Source organism: Pan paniscus, chromosome 5, assembly GCF_029289425.2.
Source record: "Pan paniscus chromosome 5, NHGRI_mPanPan1-v2.0_pri, whole genome shotgun sequence".
Taxonomy (NCBI): Eukaryota; Metazoa; Chordata; class Mammalia; order Primates; family Hominidae; genus Pan; species Pan paniscus.
In genome coordinates, this window is record NC_073254.2 from 21,927,527 (window position 1) to 21,953,459 (window position 25,933).

General features: G+C 39.9%; 1 protein-coding gene across 3 annotated transcripts in view; it reads right to left on the reverse strand.

Annotated features, from left to right (window-relative positions):
• SSR1 (signal sequence receptor subunit 1) overlaps positions 1 to 25,726 on the reverse strand; it is a 45,166-nt gene extending 19,440 nt beyond the window's left edge. Inside the window, exons 1-8 of one of the 3 annotated variants that reach the window (XM_034961407.3) lie at positions 25,443 to 25,678; positions 22,304 to 22,416; positions 15,968 to 16,055; positions 13,733 to 13,995; positions 11,164 to 11,240; positions 10,342 to 10,420; positions 7,831 to 7,924; positions 2,320 to 2,383 (exon numbers count right to left, since the gene is read on the reverse strand). In XM_034961407.3, coding sequence (XP_034817298.1) covers positions 2,320 to 2,383; positions 7,831 to 7,924; positions 10,342 to 10,420; positions 11,164 to 11,240; positions 13,733 to 13,995; positions 15,968 to 16,055; positions 22,304 to 22,416; positions 25,443 to 25,521 — 857 coding nt within the window. In that variant the 5' untranslated portion in view covers positions 25,522 to 25,678. Of the gene's footprint in view, positions 1 to 21; positions 2,384 to 7,830; positions 7,925 to 10,341; positions 10,421 to 11,163; positions 11,241 to 13,732; positions 13,996 to 15,967; positions 16,056 to 22,303; positions 22,417 to 25,442 lie in introns of those variants that run through there. The other 2 variants (XM_003819173.5, XM_063605138.1) reach the window with 2 other exon arrangements.
• Positions 25,727 to 25,933: the final 207 nt, after the last annotated feature.

A 25,933-nucleotide genomic window follows, 5' to 3' on the forward strand; every position in this document is an offset into this window, starting at 1 on the left:
TGAGGAAGCTATACAACCAAAGCGAGATCCATGCTTTATGAACACATTATTCTCACACATCTGGGGACAGGTTTGATACACAAGATCCTTAAAGTCATTTTACATATTCTGAAACCAAGTTGTTCAAAAGATGAATTCTGAAAACATAGTTGGTGTAGCAAATGAATATATCAAAACAAAGAAAAACTTCATCCAAATATTTACATTTTAAAAAGACATTTAAAAAATAGGCTACTTATTAAGTGTGCTTGAACAAACCATGTGTGGAATTGAATTCCATTCATTATGGAGTTAGTTTCTGCTAAATACTTACTGATGCTAGAGCAGACCCCTGGCATCTGAGGATTTAAGAGTTCAACTGTTCTCAATCTATGCTAAAAAAAAAAAAATGACAAATAATAAATTCTACATTTCCGAGGCACTAATTTGAACTTCAGAAGTGGGAGGGCTGATATGTAAGGCAAGTTATTTAGGAATGAGGAGGGCTGACAGCTGTAACTCAGTGTGGTTTTGCAACTGCCTATGTTAGTACCAGGTATTCCATAAAACTCTGTAGAGGCCATTTACATTTTGTAAATTCTGTAATTACACCTTACTGTATCATGCCCTAGTAGTTTCACAAACTTAGATATTCACAAAAATGTTTTGGAATATATTCCTTGGGAATGTGAAGGGTCTCCTATATTACATTAAACAAAAAACCATGCAGTTACTTAGAGCTCATAGAGCTTTCTCAAAATAAACTACTGATCATAACAGCCCAATTAAAAACTCAAACACTTTATATTACAGATATAGAGTTTATAATCCAGCAATGCCAATATAGGTAATTTGATAGCCCCTATTTGCAAAGTGATTAACAATTATACAATAACTTCTATCTGCTTTGGCTCAGATGTTTAAATACTTAAAACAGTTTGGAAAGACTTTTTTCTGCGTGTATTTCGTTTTGTTTCTTGTCTGTGTGGGCATGAGCATAGGGGAGGTTATACTGAAAATGAGAATGAAGAGGTCAGGAATTAAAGAGCCACTAAAATTTGACTTAACATTTTCTTACAAAATACATGTGGGAGAATATGGCTTAAAGACAAGAGGGGGAGAGCCTCTTAATTGTTCATACTATTTTACTTCACCCTCCATCCAGTCTGACAATAATGCCAAACTTAATTTACAATCTAGGGCAAGAGTAACTCTATAAGAGGATTTTATGAAGTACAACTTAATTTTGGTTCCAGTCTCAAGCACTTAAGAACAATTTTTGGAATCTTTCAGATTAACTAAAAAGGTTATATCACCAAGCAAAACTCCCAAAAGATTAGGTAAGAAAAAATTAGTTAACTGCTTTAAAAATATCCAACTCACTTTCTTCATTGATTAGGAGTAATTGGGAAATATCTCTGTCCTGATAACTTGGTTTTCTGCTTAGTGTGTGGACCAAGGCAACTTCTCTTTAAAAAGGATGCTTCTATTAAGGAGAGAAAAATTCTCTCTCAAAACAAAACAAAAAAACCTACACACAACTGAGTGAGTAGGTCTAAAATCACTCCAGAGCTACCTCTGGGTCAGAACTAGAGCAACAATGGACAACACAACACAATTTTCACAAATGTACTAGTTTCTTTTTGTTATAAAAGGGGGCAGGATTAGGTTTCATATATTAAAGTCAGCAGAAATTTCATGTTTCACAATTTGTTGCCAGAGAGATCCCCAAATTCCTTGAAGCCACTGGGAAGTTTTCTGAAGATGCGCATTAAACAGCAGCAAAATACTGAAACAATTCTATTGCTAAAAAGCAGCTACTTCTGCTTCTGCCTTTAGAATACTAATTGTAATACAGTAACAACAACAAAATGCTAATTTGTGCCATCAATTGAAATTTGAGCTATTCCAAAAATTGTTTTCTTTAAAACTGTTCAAGGCAGGACATCAATAATCATAGTGGGTAAATATTAACTGAGTTTTGGGGGAAAAAATCAGAAAATGTCAAAAAGGAAGAGACAACAGCATTATATTTAGTATTCTAAAGACTTGTTTCAGGTAGTTCAACAATGATTCTGGTAAGACCAACTGCTCACATACATACACACGCACACACATAGATTTTAATGGTTTAAAAAAAAACCAAATTTGTTACTTTAGAAAAATGAATGCAGTGCATTTTCAGCAATATTATCGCCACAGACTCTGATTGCTCAGTCCACACACAAGTAGGAGTTGCCTTCTATGGTGACATGGCTTCTCTGCACTAATTCCCATCAGGCCGAAAAATATTAGGGCAGGTTAAGTAAAGACCGAATTGTTGCACAAAGGAACATTTACTCATCAGATCCCACTGATCTCTTCTGTGCCCGTTTCCTGGGCAACCTTCTTGGTGAAGCTTTATCTGGAAGAAAAGAGAAAGTTTTAAGCTTGCCTATTATAAGTATATTGAATTCAAAAGACATGTTAAAAAGTATTTACCTTCAACTTTACCACTAAGTTACACACACACATGTGAATACCATCTAATAATGAATGCCTCCTATCTAGCTCTAGGTTTTAAAAACAATCTTTAACATAATCCTTCAAGAGGTAACTCCAATTAAAATGAAACTGTTTTGCAATTAGGGTGGGTAAGAGATTTAAACTTGGTTATTGTACTGCTGAAGACACCATGCAAAATCTTCAATTCTGTAACTTAACCAAGTTTATACATGCATAAGTAAACACTTAAAAACTGCTGATTTTGTATTTACAAATGCAGTCATGCAGTTTGCATAATTTTTCAATTTCATAAATTTACCTGGAATAAGCAGCAGAATAAAGGAAATCAGTATTTCAATGCTAAAACAATTCTATGCACACAAGCTGTATCTCCCATATGTTAGATTCTCAGTAGGGTCTATTTAACAGAAAATACATTTGTGGTGGGTTTTTCTACTTCCATTTGGTAAGAGGTGTCATTTATAAGTTTCCTCAACAAGTGAAAGGCTGGATGTATGTACCTTCCCTCTATTATTGTCTTGTCTTACTTTCTGGGGGGTACTTTACATATTAGGAAGATTTTAGAATAAGTTAGAAATTACTTGTATAATTGTTTTTGTATTGATTTTGATTGATTTTGCATTCATTGATTTCGTATTGTTTTTTTTGGTATGTTTGTATACTGTAGAATAAGTTAGAAATAAAAATCATTTTTTCCAGTTAAAAAAAGTGAAGGGCTAGAAAGTGATTTTCACCAAAGCATGGGGCTTATCTGTAAGCATTTCATAAAATGGAAAAAAAAAATCTGTTCAAAAGATCTCCCACCCCCCAAATTATGAGATCACCATGCCTAGAAAATGTGTAAATGTTTATCAAGAATATTTATTTTTTTTTGAGACAGAGTCTCACTCTGTCGCCCAGGCTGGAGTGCAGTGGCACGATCTCTGCTCTCCACCTCCTGGGTTTAAGCGATTTTCGTGCCTCAGCCTCCCAAGTAGCTGGGATTACAGGCACACACTATCACACCTGGCCCAGCCAAGAATATTTAAAGACTACACATTTTGCTTCAAAGAAATCTCCTTAAGATTAAGGGCTAAGGCCAGGCACAGTGGCTCATGCCTGTAATCCCAGCACTTTGGGAGGCTGAGGCAGGCAGATCATTTGAGGTCAGGAGTTCAAGACCAGCCTGGCCAACATGATGAAATCTCATCTCTACTAAACTATAAAAATTAGCCAGGTGTGGCAGTACACGCCTGTGATCTCAGCTACTTGGAAGGCTGAGGCAGGAGAATCACTTGAACCCAGGGGCCGGAGGTTGCAGTGAGCCGAGACCACACCACTGCACTGCAGCCTGGGCAACAGAGCAAGACTCCGTGTCTCAGAAAAATAAAAAAAAGTTAAGGGCTAAAATATTAAGACAGAGCCTACATATCACAGGAAAACTGCCCTCACTTTTCAAGTGTGAAAAAAACCCAGAAAACTGCTCTCACTACTTCATTAAGTAGGTTACTAATGGATGGTTTCAGGGGCTCTTCAACTTACCTAAAATTGAGCTGTGAGTACAGACAAATGTTTCTGATGAAGAAAGTCTACAACTTTTATCAGATTTTCAAAAAGGTTAGACTAGGAACTACTGCCCTTACAGACGACCAATCTCTAAATAACTTTTTCAAATAAGCAGTATGCTGAACATAGTCTTTTGAGGATTCAAAAAGTACTCTAGGATTTAACAGCCATCTGTGTGAGCATCACTGTTATATGCAGATGTGAGCTGGGCATGGTGGCTCACACCTATAATCCCAGCACTTTGGGAGGCTGAGGTGGACAGATCACTTGAGCCCGTAAGTTCAAGACCAGCCTGGGCAACATGGTGAAACCCCCTCCCTACAACAAATATAAAAATTCAGCTGGGCATGGTGGTGTGCGTCTGTAGTCCCAGTTATTTGGGAGGCTGAGGTGGGCGGATTGAGCCCAGGAAGTCGAAGATGCAGTGAGCCACGATCACGTAACTGCACTCCAGCCTGGGTGACAGAGTGAGATCCTGTCTCAAAAGAAAAAAAAACAGATGTGTAGCTCCCATGACTTGAGCTACCACTGATGCTATATGTCCCAATGTTTCCAAATCTTGATTCACTTGTGCTCTGAAACAGAACTTTCAAACGTTTCCTGGACATCCTTATCTGGGAGTCCCAAAAGTTTTTCACATTCAGCATAGCTAATCCAAACACATCTCTCCTCAGCCTTCCATGCTTCTCTTTCCTAGATTATGGGACATTAATGGGATCAGCTTTCACCCAGTTGCCTAAGTTCAGAATGCTCTTTCATTTCTCCCTCACTAACACATCCAGTCATAAAAAACCCCACCTACTCCACCTGTGAAACATCCTTCTACTCCCTTTTACTCCCATCACCACTGCCTCAGCTTAGGCCCCAGTGACTTCTGTGCTTTACTGAAATCACGGAACTGGTAACCCTGCTTCCAGCAGCTCCTTTGCAGTCCTCCACAAAGTGATCCTAATTTTTCCTTTCTTTTCTTTTTTTTCTCTTAGAGATGGGAGACTTGCTATGTGGCCGAGGCTGGATTCGAACTTCTGGGCTCAAGCGATCCTCCTGCCTTAACATTTCCAGTAGCTGAGACTACATGTGCACACCACCATGCCCAGCTTACCATAATTTTTAAAACACAATTGTAATTCCTCTCCTTTAAAGTGGCTCTCTTTGACCTAGGAGTCAAAAGTTGTTAGCATAGCTCATAAAACCTTAAAGACTCCTTCTCACCCAACCTTTCAAGACTCGGGTCTAGTGCTGACCTCGTCCTGTGCTCTTGTTACTTTGTACGCACCTTTCATAAAGCAACTGCTATACTGCAATATGACAGCTAGCTCACAGAAAGAGACAGCTAGCTCACAGAAAGCAGTAGAGAAAACAATTTAAAAATGGAAAAGGACCTGAACAGCCAATTCACAGGAAAAGAAACCCTAGCCAATACAGTCATCTCTATTATCTGCAGGAAATTAGTTCCAGGACTACTCCCCCACGGCAACCCCACCCAAATCCAGGCATACTGAAGTCCCGCTGTCAGCACTGAGGAACCGGTGGATACAAAAAGCCTTCCCTGTACTTAGGTTTGGTATCCTGCAAAAACTGTGATTTCCTTTTTTTTTTTTTTAAATAGATTTTATTTTACTATTATTTCAATAGTTTTGAGGGACAGATGGTGTTTGGCTACATGGGTAAGTTCTTTAGTGGTGACTTCTGAGATTCTGGTGCACCCATCACCCAAGCTGTGTATACTATAACCAATGTGTAGTCTTTTATCCCTCACTCCCCTCCTACCCTTCCCCGAGTCCCAAAAGGCCATTATATCATTCTTATGCCTCTGCATCCTCAGAGCTTAGCTCCTCAATGATTTCCTTTCCTCCCCACCCCCACCTTTTTTTTTTGAGACAGAGTCTCACTGTCACCCAGGCTGGAGTGCAGTGGCACCATCGTGGAGCAATCACAGACCTACCAGGCTCAAGCAATCCTCCCACCTCAGCCTTGGCGCACGTCAACACATGTATTTTTTTTTCATTCTTTGTAGAGATGGGGGTCTCACTATGTTGCCAAGGCTAGTCTCAAACTCCTGGGCTCAGGCGATCCTCCTGCCTCAGCCTCCCAAAGTGCTGGGATTACAGGTGCGAACCACCACGCCTGGCCAAATATTGTATTTTTTATCTGCTTTTGGTTGCAGATGTGGAACCCACCAATATACCGAGGGTCAATTATATTGAAAAAATCTGTATATAAAGTGAAACCCAAGCAGTTCAAACCTGTGTCTTTCAAGGGTCAACTATGAATATGTATAAAGGAGCTGAACCTCATTCTTAAAGAAATGCAAATGAAACAGTAAGACACTCATTTTGTATCATACCGACAGATTAAATAGGCAATATTGTGCATGGTTGAGAACATAAATGGGCACTACCTTTTTTTTCCCCTTTTAGGAGGGAAATGGGGTCCCTTCCATAAAAATTCAGTGTATTTAATCTTAGACCTAGTTACTCTACCTTTAAGAAGTTATCCTATAAATTTATATATAAGAATATTCATTACAGTATCATCTGTAGGAGTGAAAAAATAAAAGTAACCAATATCCTTCCAATACAGAACAGGTTTAATCTATCATGACATACATATATACATAAAATAATATTGTCTAGTTGTTACAAACAGTTTAGTAAATATTTATGTAGTTACTACAGAGAGACATCTAAGGTATGAAAACTGAAGTTGTAGACAGCATGATGCAATCTGAACTAAATACTCACATAAAAACAATAGGCGTATATGCTTATAGATATATAGAAATTAATGGAAAATATAAACATAATACCATTTATGAAAACTAGGGCCGGGCGTGGTGGCTCACGCCTGTAATCCCAGGACTTTGGGAGGCGAAGGCTAGCGGATCACTTGAGGTCAGGAGGTCGAAGCCAGCCAGGCCAACATGGTGAAACCCTGTCTCTACTAAAAATACAAAAAAAATTAGCTGGGCGTGGTGGCACGTGCCTGTAATCCCAGCTACTTGGGAAGCTGAGGCAGGAGAATCACTCGAACCCAGGAGGCGGAGGTAGCAGTGAGCCAAGACCGCGCCACTGCACTCCAGCCTGGGCGACAGAGCAAGATTCCATCTCAAATAAATAAATAAATAAATAGGATTAATGAAGTCAGGAATTGACTTATTTTTTTCACTTCTGTACTATTTAATTTTTTATAATGAGGCTGTATTGCTTTTATAATAAACATTTTTAAAATGTCCTACAATTGAAGAAACATTTCTATATTCTTTTATAAAGATTAGTATTTTAACTGAATATGTAATAAAACTGAAATGTATCTGTAAAATAAATTGTCAGGTAATATTTTAGGTTTATTCTTTCAAGTTATACTGGGTAGTTTTTCTAATAAAATGTAGTAAGAAAAATTGTTCCATTACTCATTAAACTTGATGTAAAATATTTATGTGCTATTTGAGAGCCCCCAATACTCTAGCAAAAACCATTAAAAAATTAAATGCCTCACCTCTTCTACTCTGCACTGAAGCAACAGAAAGAAAAGAGACAGGAAATGGATTAGGAACACAGAAAATTCACACATTCATAAATAAGTTGCAGATCTGGAAGAATTTCCAAATTAAAGCATAAGAAGACTACACACTGAATAAACCTTTAAGGTCTTAATTAATCACTATACTAGATTCTACACAAGTAATGGAAAAGATGAATGTTAAATAGTACTGAGAAAGTTTTTTTTTAAACTAAATCTAAGGTATTTAATTTCCAATTAAGAGAAAAACTTCCCAGCCGAGTCTGTAAGACTACTTACTGATTTGATTCAATGTTTCCTGAGGAATCCAACTCATGTCAACATCATTCTGACTTGATGTACCCATTTCTACTTTCTGTATGGGTCTCTTACGCTAAAAGAACATAAAGACATATTTTAAAGGAGTTCCATTATACCATTTACTTAATATTTTTTAAAAAAGAGTTGAGGTCTTGCTATGTTGCCCAGGCTGCCTGGAACTCCTGGGCTCAAGCAATCCTCCTGCCTGAGCCTCCCAAGTAGCTGGGACTATAGGCACATACTATCATGACCAGCTGTTTACTCTAATTTTTAAAACACCTATCAAATTACTTAATTTAAATATCTTGGTAAACAAGTTATATTCTCTTCTAGTCTTCCTAGAACATACTTCTACTCAAATACTTTATTAAAGGGAAGGAGAAAATCATGTCTAGTACTGATGATAAAGAATAAATCTTCATCACATTTATTTTCAGGCTTTAAAGACCTTTCCCCTTGCTATAAAGGTTCATGTTACTGTACCATTGGTGGACCACATAAGAGTATCTATTTATACAATGACTTTATTTCCCTTTAGGAATCAAATTGTAATCAAAGAATAAATTTATTTCTATATTCAACAAAATTCAGGATAACTGCTGATATGTTACATGCAGGCAGTTTCTGCATCGTAAGCTAAATACAATTAAACAGTTGGCACAGACAAAACAAAACGAAACCATAAAATCTCATTAAGCTAACCACCTCAATTTAAGAAGTTCAAACTTTCTCCCTAGAGTATTTACAGCAAAACTGCTAGAAAGTAAAAATGACTCATTTAGCCTTGCTTTAAAAAAAACCCCAAGAAACCAACAAACCTCAGTTTATCTACATAAGAAACAGTATTAATTATATAATCCCTAAGTTAGAACCTAAGTACATGGAGAGATAACTTAAAAATAGTTTCATTTAAATGGAAGAAAAATGGAGATGCAGTTATACCTAATATATAAATTTACAGCAAAAATTCCAACCATTATGACAATGAGGCAAAGCGAGTTTTAGAAATTAACATTTAAACACAAAGTATTTCTCTTTTAAAGAGAAAGAGCTTATTAATAACATTCATTGTTAATTTTAATATAGATTTGACTGCCTGACTTAAGGCTTAATAAATAATCGCCAAAATGATTAGCAACTGTTTAGGGTCTAATGAATTATATTAACATATTTGATAAAATTGTTTATATTTTCCCACTGAGAGAAACAGTATAGGTTTTGTTTTTGTAGGCTGGAGGGAAGGAAAGGAGGAGGGTGAGTGAGGGAAGGAAAGGAGGAGGGTGAGTGAGGGAATGGGGAAGAGGAGGGAAATAAGGATGTGGTAGGGAATGAATCCAGAGTGAGAACCATGATCGTGGCAGACCCTAGGTGTTACCATTTTATTACTCTAACCACAAAAACAGAATTTTGACTGAGAGAACAAAATGTATTAGTTCTTTTTCCAATGAAAGGACTTGTTTATTAATTAAGGATTGTTTCTATAATTAAGAGTATTAACGCAGGCTGAGTGTGGTGGCTCATGCCTACAATTCCAACACTTTGGGAAACCAACATGAGAGGACAGCTTGAGCCCAGGAGTTCGAGACCAGCCTGGGCAACATGGCGAAACCCTGTCTCTACAAAACATACAAAAATTAGCTGGGTGTGGTGGCATGCACCTGTAGTTCGACTACTCAGGAAGGTGAGGTGGGAGGATGACTTGAGCCCCGAAGGCGGAGGTTGCAGTAAGCCAAGATTGTGCCACTGCACTCCATCCTGGATGACAGAGCCAGACTGTCTCAAAAAAAAAAAAAAAAAAAAAAAAAAGAATATTAAAGAAAATATAAAAGCTAGGTTACTTGCAGATAAAATAGCATACCCATGAAAAAGTATAGTAAACAGAACAATAAAATCTGAGTTTAGGGAATAAAAATTCTAGCATTAAGAGCTACAATACCAATCCAAAGGTAAAGATCACTCTGGAGGGCACGAAGGACACTAATTGTGTGTGTGCATGAAAGTCTAAATGAGGCCAGGTGCAGTGGCTCACACCTGTAATCCCAAAACTTTGGGAGGCCAAGGTGGGCAGATTGCTCGAGTTCAGGAGTTTGAGACCAGCCTGGGCATATGGCAAAACCCTGCCTCTACAAAAAATTTTAAAATTAGCGGGGTGTGGTGGCATACACCTATGGTCCCAGCTAACCGGGAGGCTGAGTTGAGAGGATCACTTGAGCCCAGGAGGTTGAGGCCACAATGAGCTAAGATCACACCACTGCACACTCCAGCCTTGGGTGACAAAGTAAGACTCTGTCTCCAGAAAAAAAAAGAAAGTAAGTTTAAATGAATCAATTTACATATCTAAGGCTTCAGGTTTTATTTTAAAAAGGTACAACAAAGTTCTACGTATACAAACCCACAGTGACAGTATGAGGCTGAAGAACTAGACTGTGCTTAACTTAGTACTTAACAACTTTTGAAACACGGCTGTAAGAGGTGTTCATCCATAATTACCTTTCTAGATTCTAGGAGTTGATGAAGGCCAACAATAACCAGAAGCCCAAGACCAGCAAGGAACATATACATAAAGATTCTGGTACAAAAGGAGAAAATATGAACTGTCTTTAATTCAGAGGAAATACCACGGCTAATTACAACTATAATTATAACACATGATAGAAGCTTTCCAAATAACTTGTGGCGAAAAGGAATAAAATGCTTTGTATTCAACTTAAATCCAGGCAGTTGTTTTATAAATTACCTTTAAGAGCAATTAGTCAATTAAAAAAAACTCTATAATTGAAAATAGAATTACAATTTATGCTCTATTCAACAGCTCGGTTTATAAAATAATTGCATTAGCTTTCATCTCCCTGGAATATTACATTATTTTGCACAATCCAATTTAAAAATCACCTTAAGTGAATTATATGTAAGTTTAGAGTAAAAAAAGATTCATCATTCAGAAAGAACACTTACATTTTTCAAGATAAAATCTTCTAACTTATGTTTTCAATAGTAATTTCCGAGGCACGAGACTTACTTTAGGCTGGTGAACAGTTTATAAGCATGAGGTAGAAAATTTAGATGAGAGGAAGGACAGAAAGCCAATACTAACTTTTAAAGAGATTCTTCCATCAGTTTCAACTATCTTTCCTAATTTGACTTTTATAGTTATAAGAATCATCTGAAGTATGAATGAATATCGTAAGGATTTCACCATATCTATACAGTTCATTCCATCATCAACATCTAAAACAATGCTGAAACAGAGCAAGCTTTCCAGTCTTACTTTACGAGCAAAATCAAGATCTCCATACTACAACTTTCACTTACGTTTCTCCATCTAACCCATCCTCTCTTTCAATAACTGTAACTGTTTGATTGAAGACTGCATCTTGGAATACATTGCCCTGTTTAAGAAAATAAAATAATCAGAAAAATCTAAATGCAATAAAGGAAGTAAAACATGTAACATTACTTAAAACAGTTACTCTAACAGATTGAATATAGCCTTCCCATCACTTAGAAGACTCAACAAATTCATATGTAACTGCAATATTCCGTGGCAGGGACTCAACATTGTTATTTTCTCACATAAAATAAAAAGTCTCTGGGCCAGGTGAGATGGCGTATGCCTGTGGTCCCAGGTACTCGGGGGCTGAGGCAGGAGTACTGCTTGAACCCAGGACTTGTGAGTCCAGCCTAGCAAACATAGCGAGATCCACACCCCTTAAAAAAAAGTCACCAACTTTGCCAAAGTTGTCCCCTGAATTTTCTTCTGGGGTAGGGGTGGTGGTGTGAGGACCCAGAGAGTAAAATAAAAATGAGATAAAATGTGCAGAAAGAAACAAAGCTCACAGCATTCTTACGTCAACAAGCTTTACCTTCTGTTGTTTGCAATCCTTCAAAACAAGGAAGGAAGAGTACAGCGGCAGCTGCAGAAGCAGGTCATTTTAAGAACTGGATCGGAACAAAAGTTAAATTCATGTTCTAAAATGACAGTGGTGCCGGGTGCGGTGGCTCACACCTGTAATCTCAGCACTTTGGCAGGCCAGCCGAGGCAGATCACCTGAGATCAGGAGTTCAAGACCAGCCTGGCCAACATGGAGAAACCCCCTCTCTACTAAAAATACAAAATTAGCCGGGTATGGTTGTGCATGCCTGTAATCACAGCTACTCAGGAGGCTGAGGCAGGAGAATCACTTGTGCCCGGAAGGCAGAGGTTGCGGTGAGCCGAGATCACTCCAGCCTGGGCAACAAGAGCGAAACTCCCACCTCAAAAAAAAAAAAAAAAAAAAAGACAGTGGGCTGGAAACCAATTTCTTCATAATAAATGGGATGGTCACTTTAGGTATGAAAATATTTTTATGCTGTGATCTTGAAATAATTTTATCAGTTCACAATTTCAGTTTTCAAATGCATTAGACTCACTGGGGCAATACATAGCTATTCTTCACAAAGGTAGTACATTGTCAAAACTGTCACTTACTGCTAAACTGTAATTATGTAAGTTTTACTTCAAGATCCTTCAATTTGCATTCCTCTATTGATAATTTCAGGAATAATACACAGATTAAAAAAAAGTGGTACAGGTGAATTTAAAAGAAGGAACTAAAACTACATATATACCTGTTGGATTAAATTTTATTCTACTCAAAAACAAGCTAAAATCAGTAATTCTTTAAGCAACTTAACTATAGAGTTAAGTAATAACTGTAAGTTATTATTTTGAGGACAGGATGAAAATACTTCCTTTTCTCTACTAAGTAATCAGAAAAAAGAAAACTTGATTGCAGCACTAGAAATTTAACTCAGACACAAGGTAAACATGTTAACACCAGGGTAATGAAAAGGTTGAATTAGCTTCCAAGAGAAAATAAAATTTCCTCGTCTGAAAACTTTCTGACAGAGGAATGGTTTAGATGTGCTCTCATTTAGAGGACCTATTTCTACTAGGGTTCTCTCATTCAGTCATTGATGACTGATATATATATACACTATTAAAAATCATAAGGCATCAGAGCTTATATTAGGACATTTGGTTCTCCTAAATCAAAAAGTAAATGATAAACCTTGCTGCTGAAACTACATTGAAAATATGTGGTTCTGTTTTATCTATGAGTACATAAAATGATGGGAAAACAGTTATAGACAGTCTTTAAATTTACAAACAGAAGTAGTAAAATGGGCAAAATGCAAGCAACAAAAGGAGGTACAAAACAAATTATTTGACAGATCTTTTATTCTTTTTTTGAGATGGAGTCTCACTCTGTGGCCCAGGCTGGAGTACGATGGTGCGATCTCAGCTCACTGCAACCTCCGCCTCCCAGGTTCAAGTGATTCTCCTGCCTCAGCCTCCCGAGTAGCTGGGATTACAGGCGACTGCCACCATGCCCAGCTAATTTTTGTATTTTTAGTAGAGACAGGGTTTCACCAGGTTGGCCAGGCTGGTCTCGAACTCCTGACCTCAGGTGATCCACCCACCTCAGCTTCCCAAAGTGCTGAGATTACAGGTGTGAGCCACCGTACCCAGCTACAGATCTTAACATCTGAATAAGCTGTAGACTCCATTGTGTGTCTTACTGCTCCTTTTCCCATTAAGATCCGGCTCATAGCTTTACTTACATCTCCATTTTCACTTCCACTCCCACACAATAGCACCTTATTCCCCTTATCTCTAGTATGCATCACTTATCAGCATGTTCTAGTGCCTGTTTTCATATGCCTCCCCCACTGGATTAGACTTGAAGAAGAAACGTGCAATTTATCTTTGCTTCCCTGGTGGCTATCACAGGTTCAACCACAAAACAGGCAACTGAATGAACAGATATATTCTATTAAACAACGTCACCGCCCCCATCCATCTCTAACTTAAACAAAAAGAAGGTTTAGAGGATCTTACGTTCAAATCTTTGTAGTTCAGATTGATGACCAAACCAAATGGTCGTCCGCCCATGGGCTCTGCAGGAATGAAAGAGTACTCAAAAGTTGCCTGTCTCTGGGGTGGCACTACAGTGTTCAGAGGAAGAGCTGTGAAATTCTGGATATAAAACTGGTAGTCCTGAGGATAACGGAATGAGGCATCTAAGGATTCAACAATAAAATCTTCTGTACCCTTGTTGGTAAAGCCTACCAGGAACTTCACAATGTTATTTGCTGGAAAATCTGAGAAACAAAATAGAGACAAGAAAATTAGAACACATGGAAAGAGCACAAAATATTTAAAAAGGCATTACTAATGGATTCTGGCACCCTTTCATGTGGACTTTGGTGTCAGAATCCCTTCCAATAGAGCACTCCAGTCACCCACTAACTAGAAATTGATTCAAGTTGCTGTATAGGCTGAAACCCTTTTGTCTGTACGCTAGCACTCCCACATAAGCATTCAAATAAGCGTCTCAATTTCAGACCAGATCACATCCAAATCATGTGGTAAAAAAGAGTTGCGTATTTTTGGCAGTGAAATAATCAAGCAGCAGGGTTACGTGTGTTGGTGAAGTCACCTTCACCTCCAGCTTAGTGTTATCTGTGCAGGTAAATAGAGAGAAGAATGAAGAAAAGATAAAGTCCAAGAGTTTCATCTGAAAACTAGCATCTGTTAGAACATAAAAATTAATCAGGCAATCCCAATCCACGTTAAGCAATTAATCAAAATGCAAATTTGAAGGTTAAGACCCAAGGATGTAGCTACAAAAATGGAAGAAAAAAAGCATAATAAAATTATACTTCCTACAGGCATAAAGTTCAAAAGCACATGAGAATAAAACAGAAAATGTAAGAAGACCAAGAAAATCCATAACTTTCAATATTAAGTCTTCAATAATTATACGGTAGTCTACAAAGCTGAGTTTCACTGAGTACAGCACAGGCTGTGGGGCCAACAGATCTAGGTCTGGATCCTGTGTTCTCCAATCTATTTATGAACCGGGAGCCCTGACCAGTTTCTTCTCCAAACTTCAGTTCGACAATGACTACGCTCAGTGGGTTTGTCAGAACTAAATAATACATGCCAAGTATGGAGAATATAGCCCTCGATAAATTATCAGCCATAATTATTTTCTTTTAATAAAACCTAGGCACTGGCCGGGTGTGGTGGCTCACACCTGTAATCCCAGTACTTCAGGAGGCAGAGGCGGGCGGATCATGAGGTGGAGATTGAGACCATCCTGGCCAACATGGTGAAACCCCATCCCTACTAAAAATACAAAAATTAGCTGGGCGTGATGGAGCGTGCCTGTTGTCTCGGCTACTCAGGAGGCTGAGTCAGGAGAATCACTTGAACCTGGGAGGCAGAGGTTGCAGTGAGCCGAGATCACACCACTGCACTGCAGCCTGGCAACAGAGCAAGACTCCATCTCAAAAAACAAACAAAAAAAAACCTAGGCTCTAACCTAGACCATATTGGAAAAATTAAGTATCTCATTAATGGTTAACACTCAAAATGTGACAAAGGGCCAGACGCGGTGGCTCATGCCTGTAATTCCAGCACTTTGGAAGGCCGAGACGGACAGATCACGAGGTCAGGAGTTCGAGATCAGCCCGACCAACATGGTTAAACCCTGTCTCTACTAAAAATACAAAAAATTAGCCAGGCGTGGTGGCACGTGCCTGTAATCCCAGCCACTAAGGAGGCTGAGGCAGGAGAATCGCTTGAAACCGGGAGGCCTCGGAGGTTGCAGTGAGCCGAGATCATACCACTGCACTCCAGCCTGGGTGACAGAGCGAGACTACATCTTAAAAAAAAAAAAAAAAGACAAAGTTACTTTGCTGTGGCAGTTTAAAAAAGTTTTAAAACATCATCTTTCTCAGGACGCTGAGGCAGGAAAATCGATTAAACCTGGGAGGTGAAGATTGCAGTGAGTCGAGAGGGGGCCACTGCTCTCCAGCCTGGGTGACAGAGCCAGACCCTGTCTCAAAAACAAAATCTTTGAAAAGGACAGTCAATTTCTAGTTAAACTAGGTAGTATTTATTTTATTTTTTCCCCTTGGTTTATTTTTTATTGTGTCTATATCACCTACGTATTCCCTTTAAATGCCAACAATATTACTTTACAGATATGGGTATTCAGATATATATGAACAAGCTCGTCGTTTTAAAATGCCTACATCTGAATTAAAACTAATACTTCTGTATTACCTTCTCCTTTTACAAACAGTATAGTTGTATCTGCACTCGGTGAAGCTTCAGGTTCACCAGACACATCTTCTTCCTCTTTATCTTCTACCTAAGAAAAAGAACAATTAAGAGGAGATTACTATGGGAGAAAAAAAAATCATTATTTAAAAATAAAGATTTGGCCGGGCACGGTGGCTCACGCTTATAATCCCAGCACTTTAAGAGGCCGAGGCAGGCAGATCACCTGAAGTCAGGAGCTCGAGACCAGCCTGGCCAACATGGCGAAACCCCATTCTCTACTAAAAATACAAAAATTAGCCAGGTGTGGTGGCACGTGCCTGTAATCCCAGCTACTCGGGAGGCTAAGGCAGGAGAATCGCTTGAACCCGGGAGGTAGAGGTTGCATGAGCTGAGATTGCCCCAATAAAGACTTCACTTTATGTTAGGAAGAAATATTGCTTCTCTACAGCTTTGCTGGGATTAGCAATAAGAATCTCATCATACCTCATTAATTAAAACAGAACTTTTGGAGCAGTGCCTCTTGAACAGTAATGTGCCTACCAATTCTTTGGGGACGTTGCAGATCTAATTCAGGTCTAGGGCAAAGCCTATCATTCTCTTTCTAACAAGCACCCAGAAAATGCCAAAGCTGCTGGTATTCAGACCATATTGTGAACTCCAAGGTTCTAGAACAGAGTTTGGTAAACTTTTCCTGTAAATGGCCAAATAGCAAATACGGCCTTGCAGACCTCTCTTGCAACTATTCAACTCAACTCTGGGGCTACTGTGTGAAAGCAGCCTCAGACAATACGTAAATGAATGGGGATCGCTAGATGTGGCTTGCAACCACATTATGCCCACCCCTGCTCTCAAGTACCTTGTTAACAGCCTACAGAGATTTCCATTCTAATTAACAAAATTTTCCTGTGAGGATCAGTCACATAATTTTGAAGGAAAAAAAAAGAGTGTGACCAGAGATCTTCCTGGGTTGATAGAAACGTCCTAAAACTGAATTTATGTTGCAGAACTTGGTAAATTTACTAAGTGTATGTTTAAAACAGATGAATTTTATGATACATAAACTGTATCTCAACAAATTTTTTTAAAATGTGAACAAATTTTATTTAAAACTTTAAACAGTGCAGCATCATTTCTCCAGGCATCAATATGGATTAGAGACAGTCACACCTTTGAAGTATCCAGACTCTTAATAAATTGAGATGCTTCAGGATGCCATTGTTTATTGGCATTTAACTTTTCACTTACATAAAATACTCCTTCCTCCAATAGATAAAACTTGTCAAGAGCAAAGATTATCTCATAATTTAAAAATCCTCCACCATCCAGCTCATGCACTTAAGAGAGAGTGCACTCAAACACACTTGTTCAATGACTGTGAAACTGTGTTATAAGTTATATTTTAAGTATCCTTAATGATTTCATTCATTTAGTAAGAGTAAGTTTCTATTCTGAGAAAAGAGACCCATAAGTAGGAAAAGAGAACAGAGACAGAGAGGCTGAAACCATAAATGACAGGGATAGACAGGAACAGGGTATATTTCAGCAAGAGAAATCCCTGATATCTGATTAATGGGTTTTGGAATAAAAACAAACGGAAGAAGTAACAGGACAACAGCTTGAATCACTGGAGCCATATCAAAACAATAAAGAGTTTATGGAGATAGGACACATGGCAAAAGATTTGGACATATAAAATGTGAAGTACTTATGGAGCATTCAGATGAAACTATCCTGTGAAGAGCTGGAAAAGAGCTACAACAGGATAACAACGGAAAACAAGGAATTAGGCAATTAGGTTGCTGGTGACCTTAGCAATACTAGTTTTACTAGATATATGGGACCAGACCATGATAGAGAATAAATGTGAAGTGAGCAGAAGAGAAAAGCTGTCCCTGTTTCTCTTTCAAGAAGCCACCGGTGTTGGTAAAGATAAGTAGGTGCAGCAAATGTGGATGAACAGTATAAGCAGATGTGTGGCTTAACAGAATCAAATCACTGAGGAGGATTAATGCCTGACGTAACAAAAGGAAAGAATAATGTAACAAAATTCCGCAGGAAGAGATGAACACAGGTGGAAGGGTTAGCCTTAGAAGAGAACAAGGACAACTCATTATTAAGAAGAAAATGCAGAACGATGGGTGAATAATATATTTGGAAGTAGAAAATACAAAATCTGATAGAGTTCATGCTTGATGGCCTTCTTCACTTTCTGACACTGAAGGCAATGTTGCTGCCAAGACTGAAAACTCATTCAGGGATTTAAACATGGCAAATGTTTGGAACACTGATTGTGGAAAACTAAGTAACTCATTTATCTTACAGCTATTCAGCATGTAAGATGTATAACGCTTAGTATCTGCTACCCGGTAAAACTCCAGAATATTTCAGCTATTGCAAACAATCTCCAGAGGAGAGTATAGAAACTGGTGGTACTGCTTGCCTACAGGGAGATGACTTCATGGCTGGAAGGCACACAAGGGAAACTTTTCATCATATATTCTGTACCTTGTAAGTTCTGAGCCATTTGAATATATCATCTACTTTAAATAACTTTTTTTTTTTGAGACGGAGTCTCGCTCTGTTGCCCAGGCTGGAGTGTAGTGGAGTATAGTGCCCAGGCACAATCTCAGCTCACTGTAAGCTCTGCCTCCCAGGTTCACGCCATTCTCCTGCCTCAGCCTCCCAAGAAGCTGGGACTACAGGTGCCCGCCACCACACCCGGCAGATTTTTTTGTATTTTTAGTAGAGACAGGGTTTCACCATGTTAGCCAGGATGGTCTTGATCTCCTGACCTCGTGATCCACCCGCCTCAGCCTCCCAAAGTGCTGGGAGTACAGGCGTGAGCCACTGCACCTGGCTAAATAATTTTTTTTAAGTTAGTTAGTGTTATTACTACTACAGCTCTTGTTTTAATAAAAATTAAAACAAAAACCTCTCTCATTTCTATGGGGAGGACAAAAAAACCTTTCAGGAATGATGGCAAGTTCCATTGCGACCCAGTTTTATAGAGTAAAAGAATAATCAACGGGTTAGAAAAGCCCAAGGTGACTAGGCCAGGTGCAGTGGCTCATGCCTGTAATCCCAGCACTTCGGGAGGCCGAGGCGGGCGGATCACGAGGTCAGGAGATCGAGACCATCCTGGCTAACATGGTGAAACCCCGTCTCTACTAAAAATACAAAAAATTAGCCGGGTGTGGTGGCGGGCGCCTATAATCCCAGCTACTCGGGAGACTGAGGCAGGAGACTGGCGTGAACCCGGGAGGTGGAGCTTGCAGTGAGCGGAGATCCACGCCACTGCACTCCAGCCTGGGCGACAGAGCAAGACTCTGTCTGGGTGGTGGGGGGGTGGGGGAAAGCCCAAGGTGACTTAAAAAAAAAAAAAAAGGTTTGCCCTCAAAAATTCTAAACCAATAACCTGTGTCTAAACCAGCTGTTGATATCTTAGATCTTATGAAAAACCCCCTTTTCCTTCACTTGACTCCAGGACACTGGCCCAGTGGCAAAGGATCCTTCCATATCTCCCAATTCCTTGATGCCTTGGCAGCTGAGTATAGGGTGATAAAGAAATCTTGGGAACAGCAGCAGTAGGTGAACTTTCTAGCTCATTCAGTTCTGGAGGTGACTTCTGTAGCAGCCTTGCCTTTGAGGGCCCATCTTTCTTAGACAGTCTACACACAAGCCTACCCCTGCTGGTGTGGTCTAGTACAATGGAAGGTAATACTTTTCCTGCCTTTCTATTTCAATCTATCTTAATTATTTTCTGATTTGAGATAAGTAACAAAGCAGAGGGTACTAACACTTCTGTACTAATTGGCCAGGGTAGAAAGTGGATAATCAGAGTTGTTCTTTTTCCTCTAATGGTTCTCAAGACAGGAGAAATTAAGATATGGAAAAGTTCTGGTCAACGACACAAGGCTATCAAGGATCTAACAGTTCCCTTCTCTACTCCCTACCCTCTACTTATTTATTTAATTTTTTTTAGAGACAGGGTCTGACTCTATCACCCAGGCTGGAGTGCAGTGACACACTCATAGCTCACTGTAACACTGAACTCCTGGGCTCAAGTGATCCTCCTGCCTCAACAGTTAGGATTACAGGCACAAGCCACCAGACTCAGCTAATTTTTTTAGTAGAGATGGTGTCACACTATTTTGGCCAGGCGGTCTCAAACTCCTGAGCTCAAGTGATCCTCCTGTCCTGGCCTCCCAAAGTGCTGGGATTACAGGCGTGCCTCACAGCGTTCAGCATCTCTCTTCTACCCTCTTCCTCCACAATAAGTACATTCTAGTGCCAGAGAGCACAAGTAATTTCATATAATTGGTAACGATATAATTCATCAATAAATTTCAGTACATGCCCAAATTTCAGTGCCCCAAATACCATCTTTAATCCTAAATTCCTAGATGGAGTCCCTTCCAACCATCACTCTAAGTTATCTTACCACAACTAGTCAAATATTTATTAACAACAATGCAGCAGAAATGTATTAATCTAGTTAAAGCTATTCACTTAATGCAGGCTGGGTTGAAGACGTGGAGTCTTAACATAAACCCTAAAGGTATGTGTATACATACATATGAAAGGCTTGACTCACAGATAATCAGTAAGGAGTTCCTAAAGAGGGGGAAATTAGGAGAGTTCACAAATTACTAGGGACATCCTATCCAGATAAAACAGTAGGTGCAGAAGCATAAAAATGATAACTCAAAAACACCAATAAAATAGCAACAGATTTGCTTAGTTGGAAGACATATTCCATAAAAATGAAAGTAAGTCAAAAAAGAAGCAGAAATCTATATATAAGAATAAATATTTTGATACTGAAATAAGAAAATAGGGAACTAGTGGTTTAATTTTGAAGGAAATGACAAAATCTGGAATCATGAGAGGTTCCAGGTTCAAGTATGACACGAAAATAGAAAGAAAAAAAGCTGTGTAGGATGGATTATAGTCGTTCCAGAGAGGAAATAAAATTAACTAGATGCATGCTGCAATGATCCCAATTCCAGCCCAATATTCTTACTGTTGTATTACATAGTAAACATTTCAGAGCTGAACAACTTTTAAGAGATCTTCTCTAACCCCCTTATTCTTCACCAGATATATTTTACATACTGTTTGTTGTCTGCTTCTCACCCCCTGCCATTAAAACACATATAACTGCCCCAAAAACAAAGTCTGAAAGAGCAGAGAAAATATCTGGTTTGCCCATCCAGCACCAAGAACAGTGCCTGGCACATAAGGATTCAGAAATACAACAAGCAAGCAAAAAGAATAAAAACAGAGTAAAAGCAAGCAAGCGAAAAAGAAATTGAGACCCACAGAGATAAGTCAGAAAAGTAAGCAGCAGGTATTCCAAATCTATGAAACCATGAGGTCCAGTGCCATTTCTACTATGTTGTTACCCTTCTAGACTCATGTCACCATGATCCTGAATTGTTAACTATTTCATGTCTCCTTCCCTGTTCCAGAAAATACTTATGCTCTGTTCTCAATGACTGGTGCCTATTCTCCCAACTTCAATTCACTTTGATCACATTAACAAACCTCTAAAAGTTGGGATTTTAAATTTTTGTATAAAGATAAGCTCTAGGCCAGGTGTGGTGGCTCATGCCCATAATCCCAGTGCCTTCAGAGTCTGAGGCATGAGGATCATCACTTGAGCCCAGAAGTTTCAGACTAGCCTGGGCAACATAGCAAGACCCTGTCTCTACAAAAAAAAAATTACAAAAATTAGCCGGGCTTGTTGGGGCATGACGGTAGTCCTAGCTACTCAGGAGGCTGAGGCAAGAGGATCACTTGAGCCCAGGAGTTCGAGGCTGCAGTGAGCTATGCTCATGCCACTGCACTCCAGCCTGGGGAACAGAGCAAGTCTCTGTCTCTAAAAATAAGTAAGTAAGGATAAATTCTAGATGTACTATTGATACGGTTTTGCTGTGTCCCCAGCCAAATCTCATCTTGAAGTGTAGTTCCCATAATCTGCACACCGTGGGAGGAACCTGGTGGGAGGTAAATGAATCACGGGGACGGTTACCTCCATGCTGTTCTCGTGAAAGTGAGTTCTCACAAGATCTGATGGTTTTTATAAGGGGCTTTCCCCACCCTTTGCTCTGCACTTCTCCTTGCTGTCACCTTGTGAAGAAGGACATGTTTGCTTCCATTTCTGCCATGATGGTAAGTTTCCTGAGGCCTCCCCAGTCATGCTGAACTATGGGTCAATGAAAACTTTTTCCTTTATAAATTACCCAGTCTTGGGTATGTCTTTATTAGCAGCATGAGAACAGATGAATACAATTACATACATTTTACATATATTAAATAGTATGTAACACTAACCAAATCTGTGGGTTCATCTTCTTCTACCTCGGCTTCATCATCTTCATCCTCAATTATGGAATCTTCTACTGTTTCTTCATCCTCTGTAAGATCGTGTGCCACTGCTAACGAGCCTAATGATAAAATACAGAAAAAGCAGTTACCCTTTACTCTGAAATACTAATTTCTTTTTTTAACATCAGGTATAGGCAAAAAAAACTTCCCTTGGACTAACAGAATCTCCCAGTTCACCTGAATGATGCCAATTACAATGCACCGAAGAATATTTCTATTTTAGTTTACTAGTAGTCTTAACAACTGCATATCAATTTTTTTTTTTTTTTTTTTTAAGAGTCAGGGTCTTGCTCTGATGCCTAGGTTGGGAGTACAGTTGTGCAGTCATAGCTCACTGCAGCCTCGAACTCCTGGGCCCAAGTGATCCTTCCACCTCAGCTTCCTGGGTAGCTAGGACTAGAGGCGTGAACCACTGTTCCCTGCCTTCCATGTTATTTTTAATGGGAAATGCGGTTTAACTTCAAAAAGTGCCCAAGAGATGGAAAAATGAATGGCACAAACTAAAGATGCCTTGAAGCACAAAGAACTTCAAGCAACTTTGTTAAGCAAATTAAGGAAAATAATTTTTTGCAAAGATAAGAAACTTCTAAATGTAATCCCTGTCATTAACCATACAAAGCAAACTAAACAACCCTCACGTTTAAAAGAAAACAGCATTCTTGGCCGGGCGCGGTGGCTCATGCCTGTAATCCCAGCACTTTAGAAGGCTGAGGCGGGTGAATTACTTGAGGCCAGGAGTTCAAGACCAGCCTGGCCAATACAGAGAAACCCCGCCTCTACTGAAAATGCAAAAATTAGCTGGGTGTGGTGGCACACACCTGTGGTTCCAGCTACTCCAGAGGCTGAGGCAGGAGAATCGCTTGAACCCAGGAGGCAGAAGTTGCAGTGAGCCGAGATTGTACCACTGCATTCCAGCCTGGGCGACACAGCAAGACACCGTCTCAAAAAAAAAAAAAAAATAAAAAATAAAGCATTCTTAAGTTCTAATGTTCTATGTAGGAAACACTGTTATCAGAGGTGACTACAGCTGAAACTCTTAGAACTGGATAGTTTGTAAGCCAAGGAACAAATATCTGTAATCATATCCATGGTAAAAACTGGCTTGCATGAAAAACATTGTTTAGTAAAAACTGTATTGGTAGCTTCAGGGTTGATAGCAAAGAAAGAATCCAATTATTTTTGCATGTGGCTTCAAACATGTTTTAAGATATTTTTTCTCAAACTTAGTGTTACAAAGTACAGGTATAATGCAAAAAAAAAGGTAAATCACAGTTTTATAGACAATAGTACTCTAAGTAAGTCACATTATATCTATTTCAGGCAAGACCATAAAAAGAATTTCAAAGTTCTAGTGTCTTCCAACATCTCTCAGAAAAAATGATGATGTGGCAATTCTGTGGATAAAAAACATGGGAAGGGAAGCGTGTTTTTACCCAGGAGAAACAGTTAAGGACCATGCATTTGCAGTCTTTTCCATGTTTTTAAGTTCTCACTGGCTGCTAAGATTTATTGCAAAATATTAAAGAACACTGAACCATGCATTATGAACTAAAGAGATTTCACTGCCTGCTGAACAAAGCCTAAAATAGTGCATTCATAACTTACAAGTCCTTTTCAAAAACCAGTAAGAAAAATACCATGTCTGATACAGTAATTTAAAGTCGTGGTTAAATTTGAGCACTTTAGAATATAAAGGTCTTTCATAAATATTAAACAATTTTATTATTTTAATGTTAACCAATAACAATTTTGTCCCCATGAAGTCTAACAGTCTTCATTCAACTGGAAAAACCAAACACAAAAACCGTTACTCACAAAAAATGTTTACAAGATATTAATTCAGTTTAGATAATGAATTGATGCTTCTTGAAAGTTTTTACAACTTGAAAATAGTTATAAATAGTTCTAAAACTAAAACTACATTTGTCAAGTTTTCTTTTAAAAAGCTTAAAGAGTACCAGCAAACGACTCCTAAAGTTAAAAATCTTGCTAAACCTGCAGATGAACTCATTAACAGTTGTTTAATTCTCCCACTTGGTTTTCTAGCCATTAAACAGAAGCCAGTCACTTCACTTTTCATCGCAAAACAACTCGTGAATACCTGTCACTACCGTTAAGACACACAGCTTGCTTAAACTTACAGAATGAAAGGGAATTCTAGTTGCTTAGTCAGACTAATTATTTCACTTTACAAATCAGAAAGTCGAAGTTCATGACAAAACCTGTGCAGGAAGTCAAGTTGCCATATTTTTATATTCTGCTAAGTTATTTTCACACTTAACTGCTGGGTTAATTGTTGAAAGAATAAATCTATGTATTAAAAACACTCGAAGTAGGCCACATTTTTTCAGCACAATACGATGTTTCCACAAACAAAAAATTGTTCCATGGAAAGAAAAGGAGAGGAAGAAGGCAGAAGGGAGACATCCCACAGGGATTCTTCAGTCCGCTTGGCAGCAGGGGCGGATAACGGGGGTGACGATGGGGTAGTTTTTCTGAAATCAAGCCTCCTAGTAACACATACGGGTCAAGCAGGGCGTGAACAAGGCAGATAACCATTGAACAAGACACTCTGATGGCTTAGATGTGTAGAAAACAAGGGTTTTGGCAAATGAATGAAGACGGACTCCCGGCGTGGAAGCTAAAGACACGTCAGCCCTGAGCGCGAGGGGCTGGGGGTGGAGCGGAGCCGGAGGCGGCCAAAAGAAACAGCCCGGCTGCGGCGCGCTCGGAGCGCAGCCGTGTCCAGCGCCTCCTCCTGCAGCCGAGGACCCTCCAGTTCTGGCCGCTCCTGCAGGCGAGGGTCCAGGGCAAGAGGAGCAAGCCCAGCCCTCGGCCGGCCACGAAGCAAGGTCGCCCGGGCACGGCCCCGCGCTCCGCGTGCAAAGGGCAGGCCGCAGCGGGGTCTCCAGCGCCCGCGGGGACCCCTGCTGCTACGAGCCTAGGCTTGGGGAGAGGGCGGAGAGAGGCCAGCGGGGTGGACGCGGACCCCAGGACCCGGAGCGGCCACCGCCTCCAACTTCAAACTTGCCATCACTGGCATCTCCTTCCTGGCCATCCCCTCCGCACACTCCCCTAGCCTCACCTCTGGGGCCGCCTCGGAACAAGACAGTGGCAGGGAATACGAGTAAGAGAAGCAGCAGCAAGCGGGGGAGGAGTCTCATGGCGCTGCCGGTCCAGTGTCCAGTTTCCGTCGGCTAAGGGTCTCGGCGGCTCCGGCGGTAATGGCGTTACTCTTCATCCGGGCTCCGGGCAGCGAGGGGCGGGACACGTACCACGCACGGGCCTTTGCCACGCCCCTCCCTGGACCAGGGAACGCCGCCGACGTGGCTGCTCAGCGCGGAGAGGTGGGGAGAGCAGGCCACCGGGAAGTCACGTGGCCGGCTGCTGCCTCTTTGTGGCTCCCGCGAGAGTCCGCCTTCCGCCGCAGTTGCGACCCGGCAGCTTGCGGTTAGCCGTTCTTTCCGCCCAGTTCTTTACTTCCAATTAATTAGCATTGTCAGTGGTTACTTTATTTGAATGACGAGCCTCTTGATAACGGCGATGTAAGGAACATGAGCTGCCTTTATGTGGCAC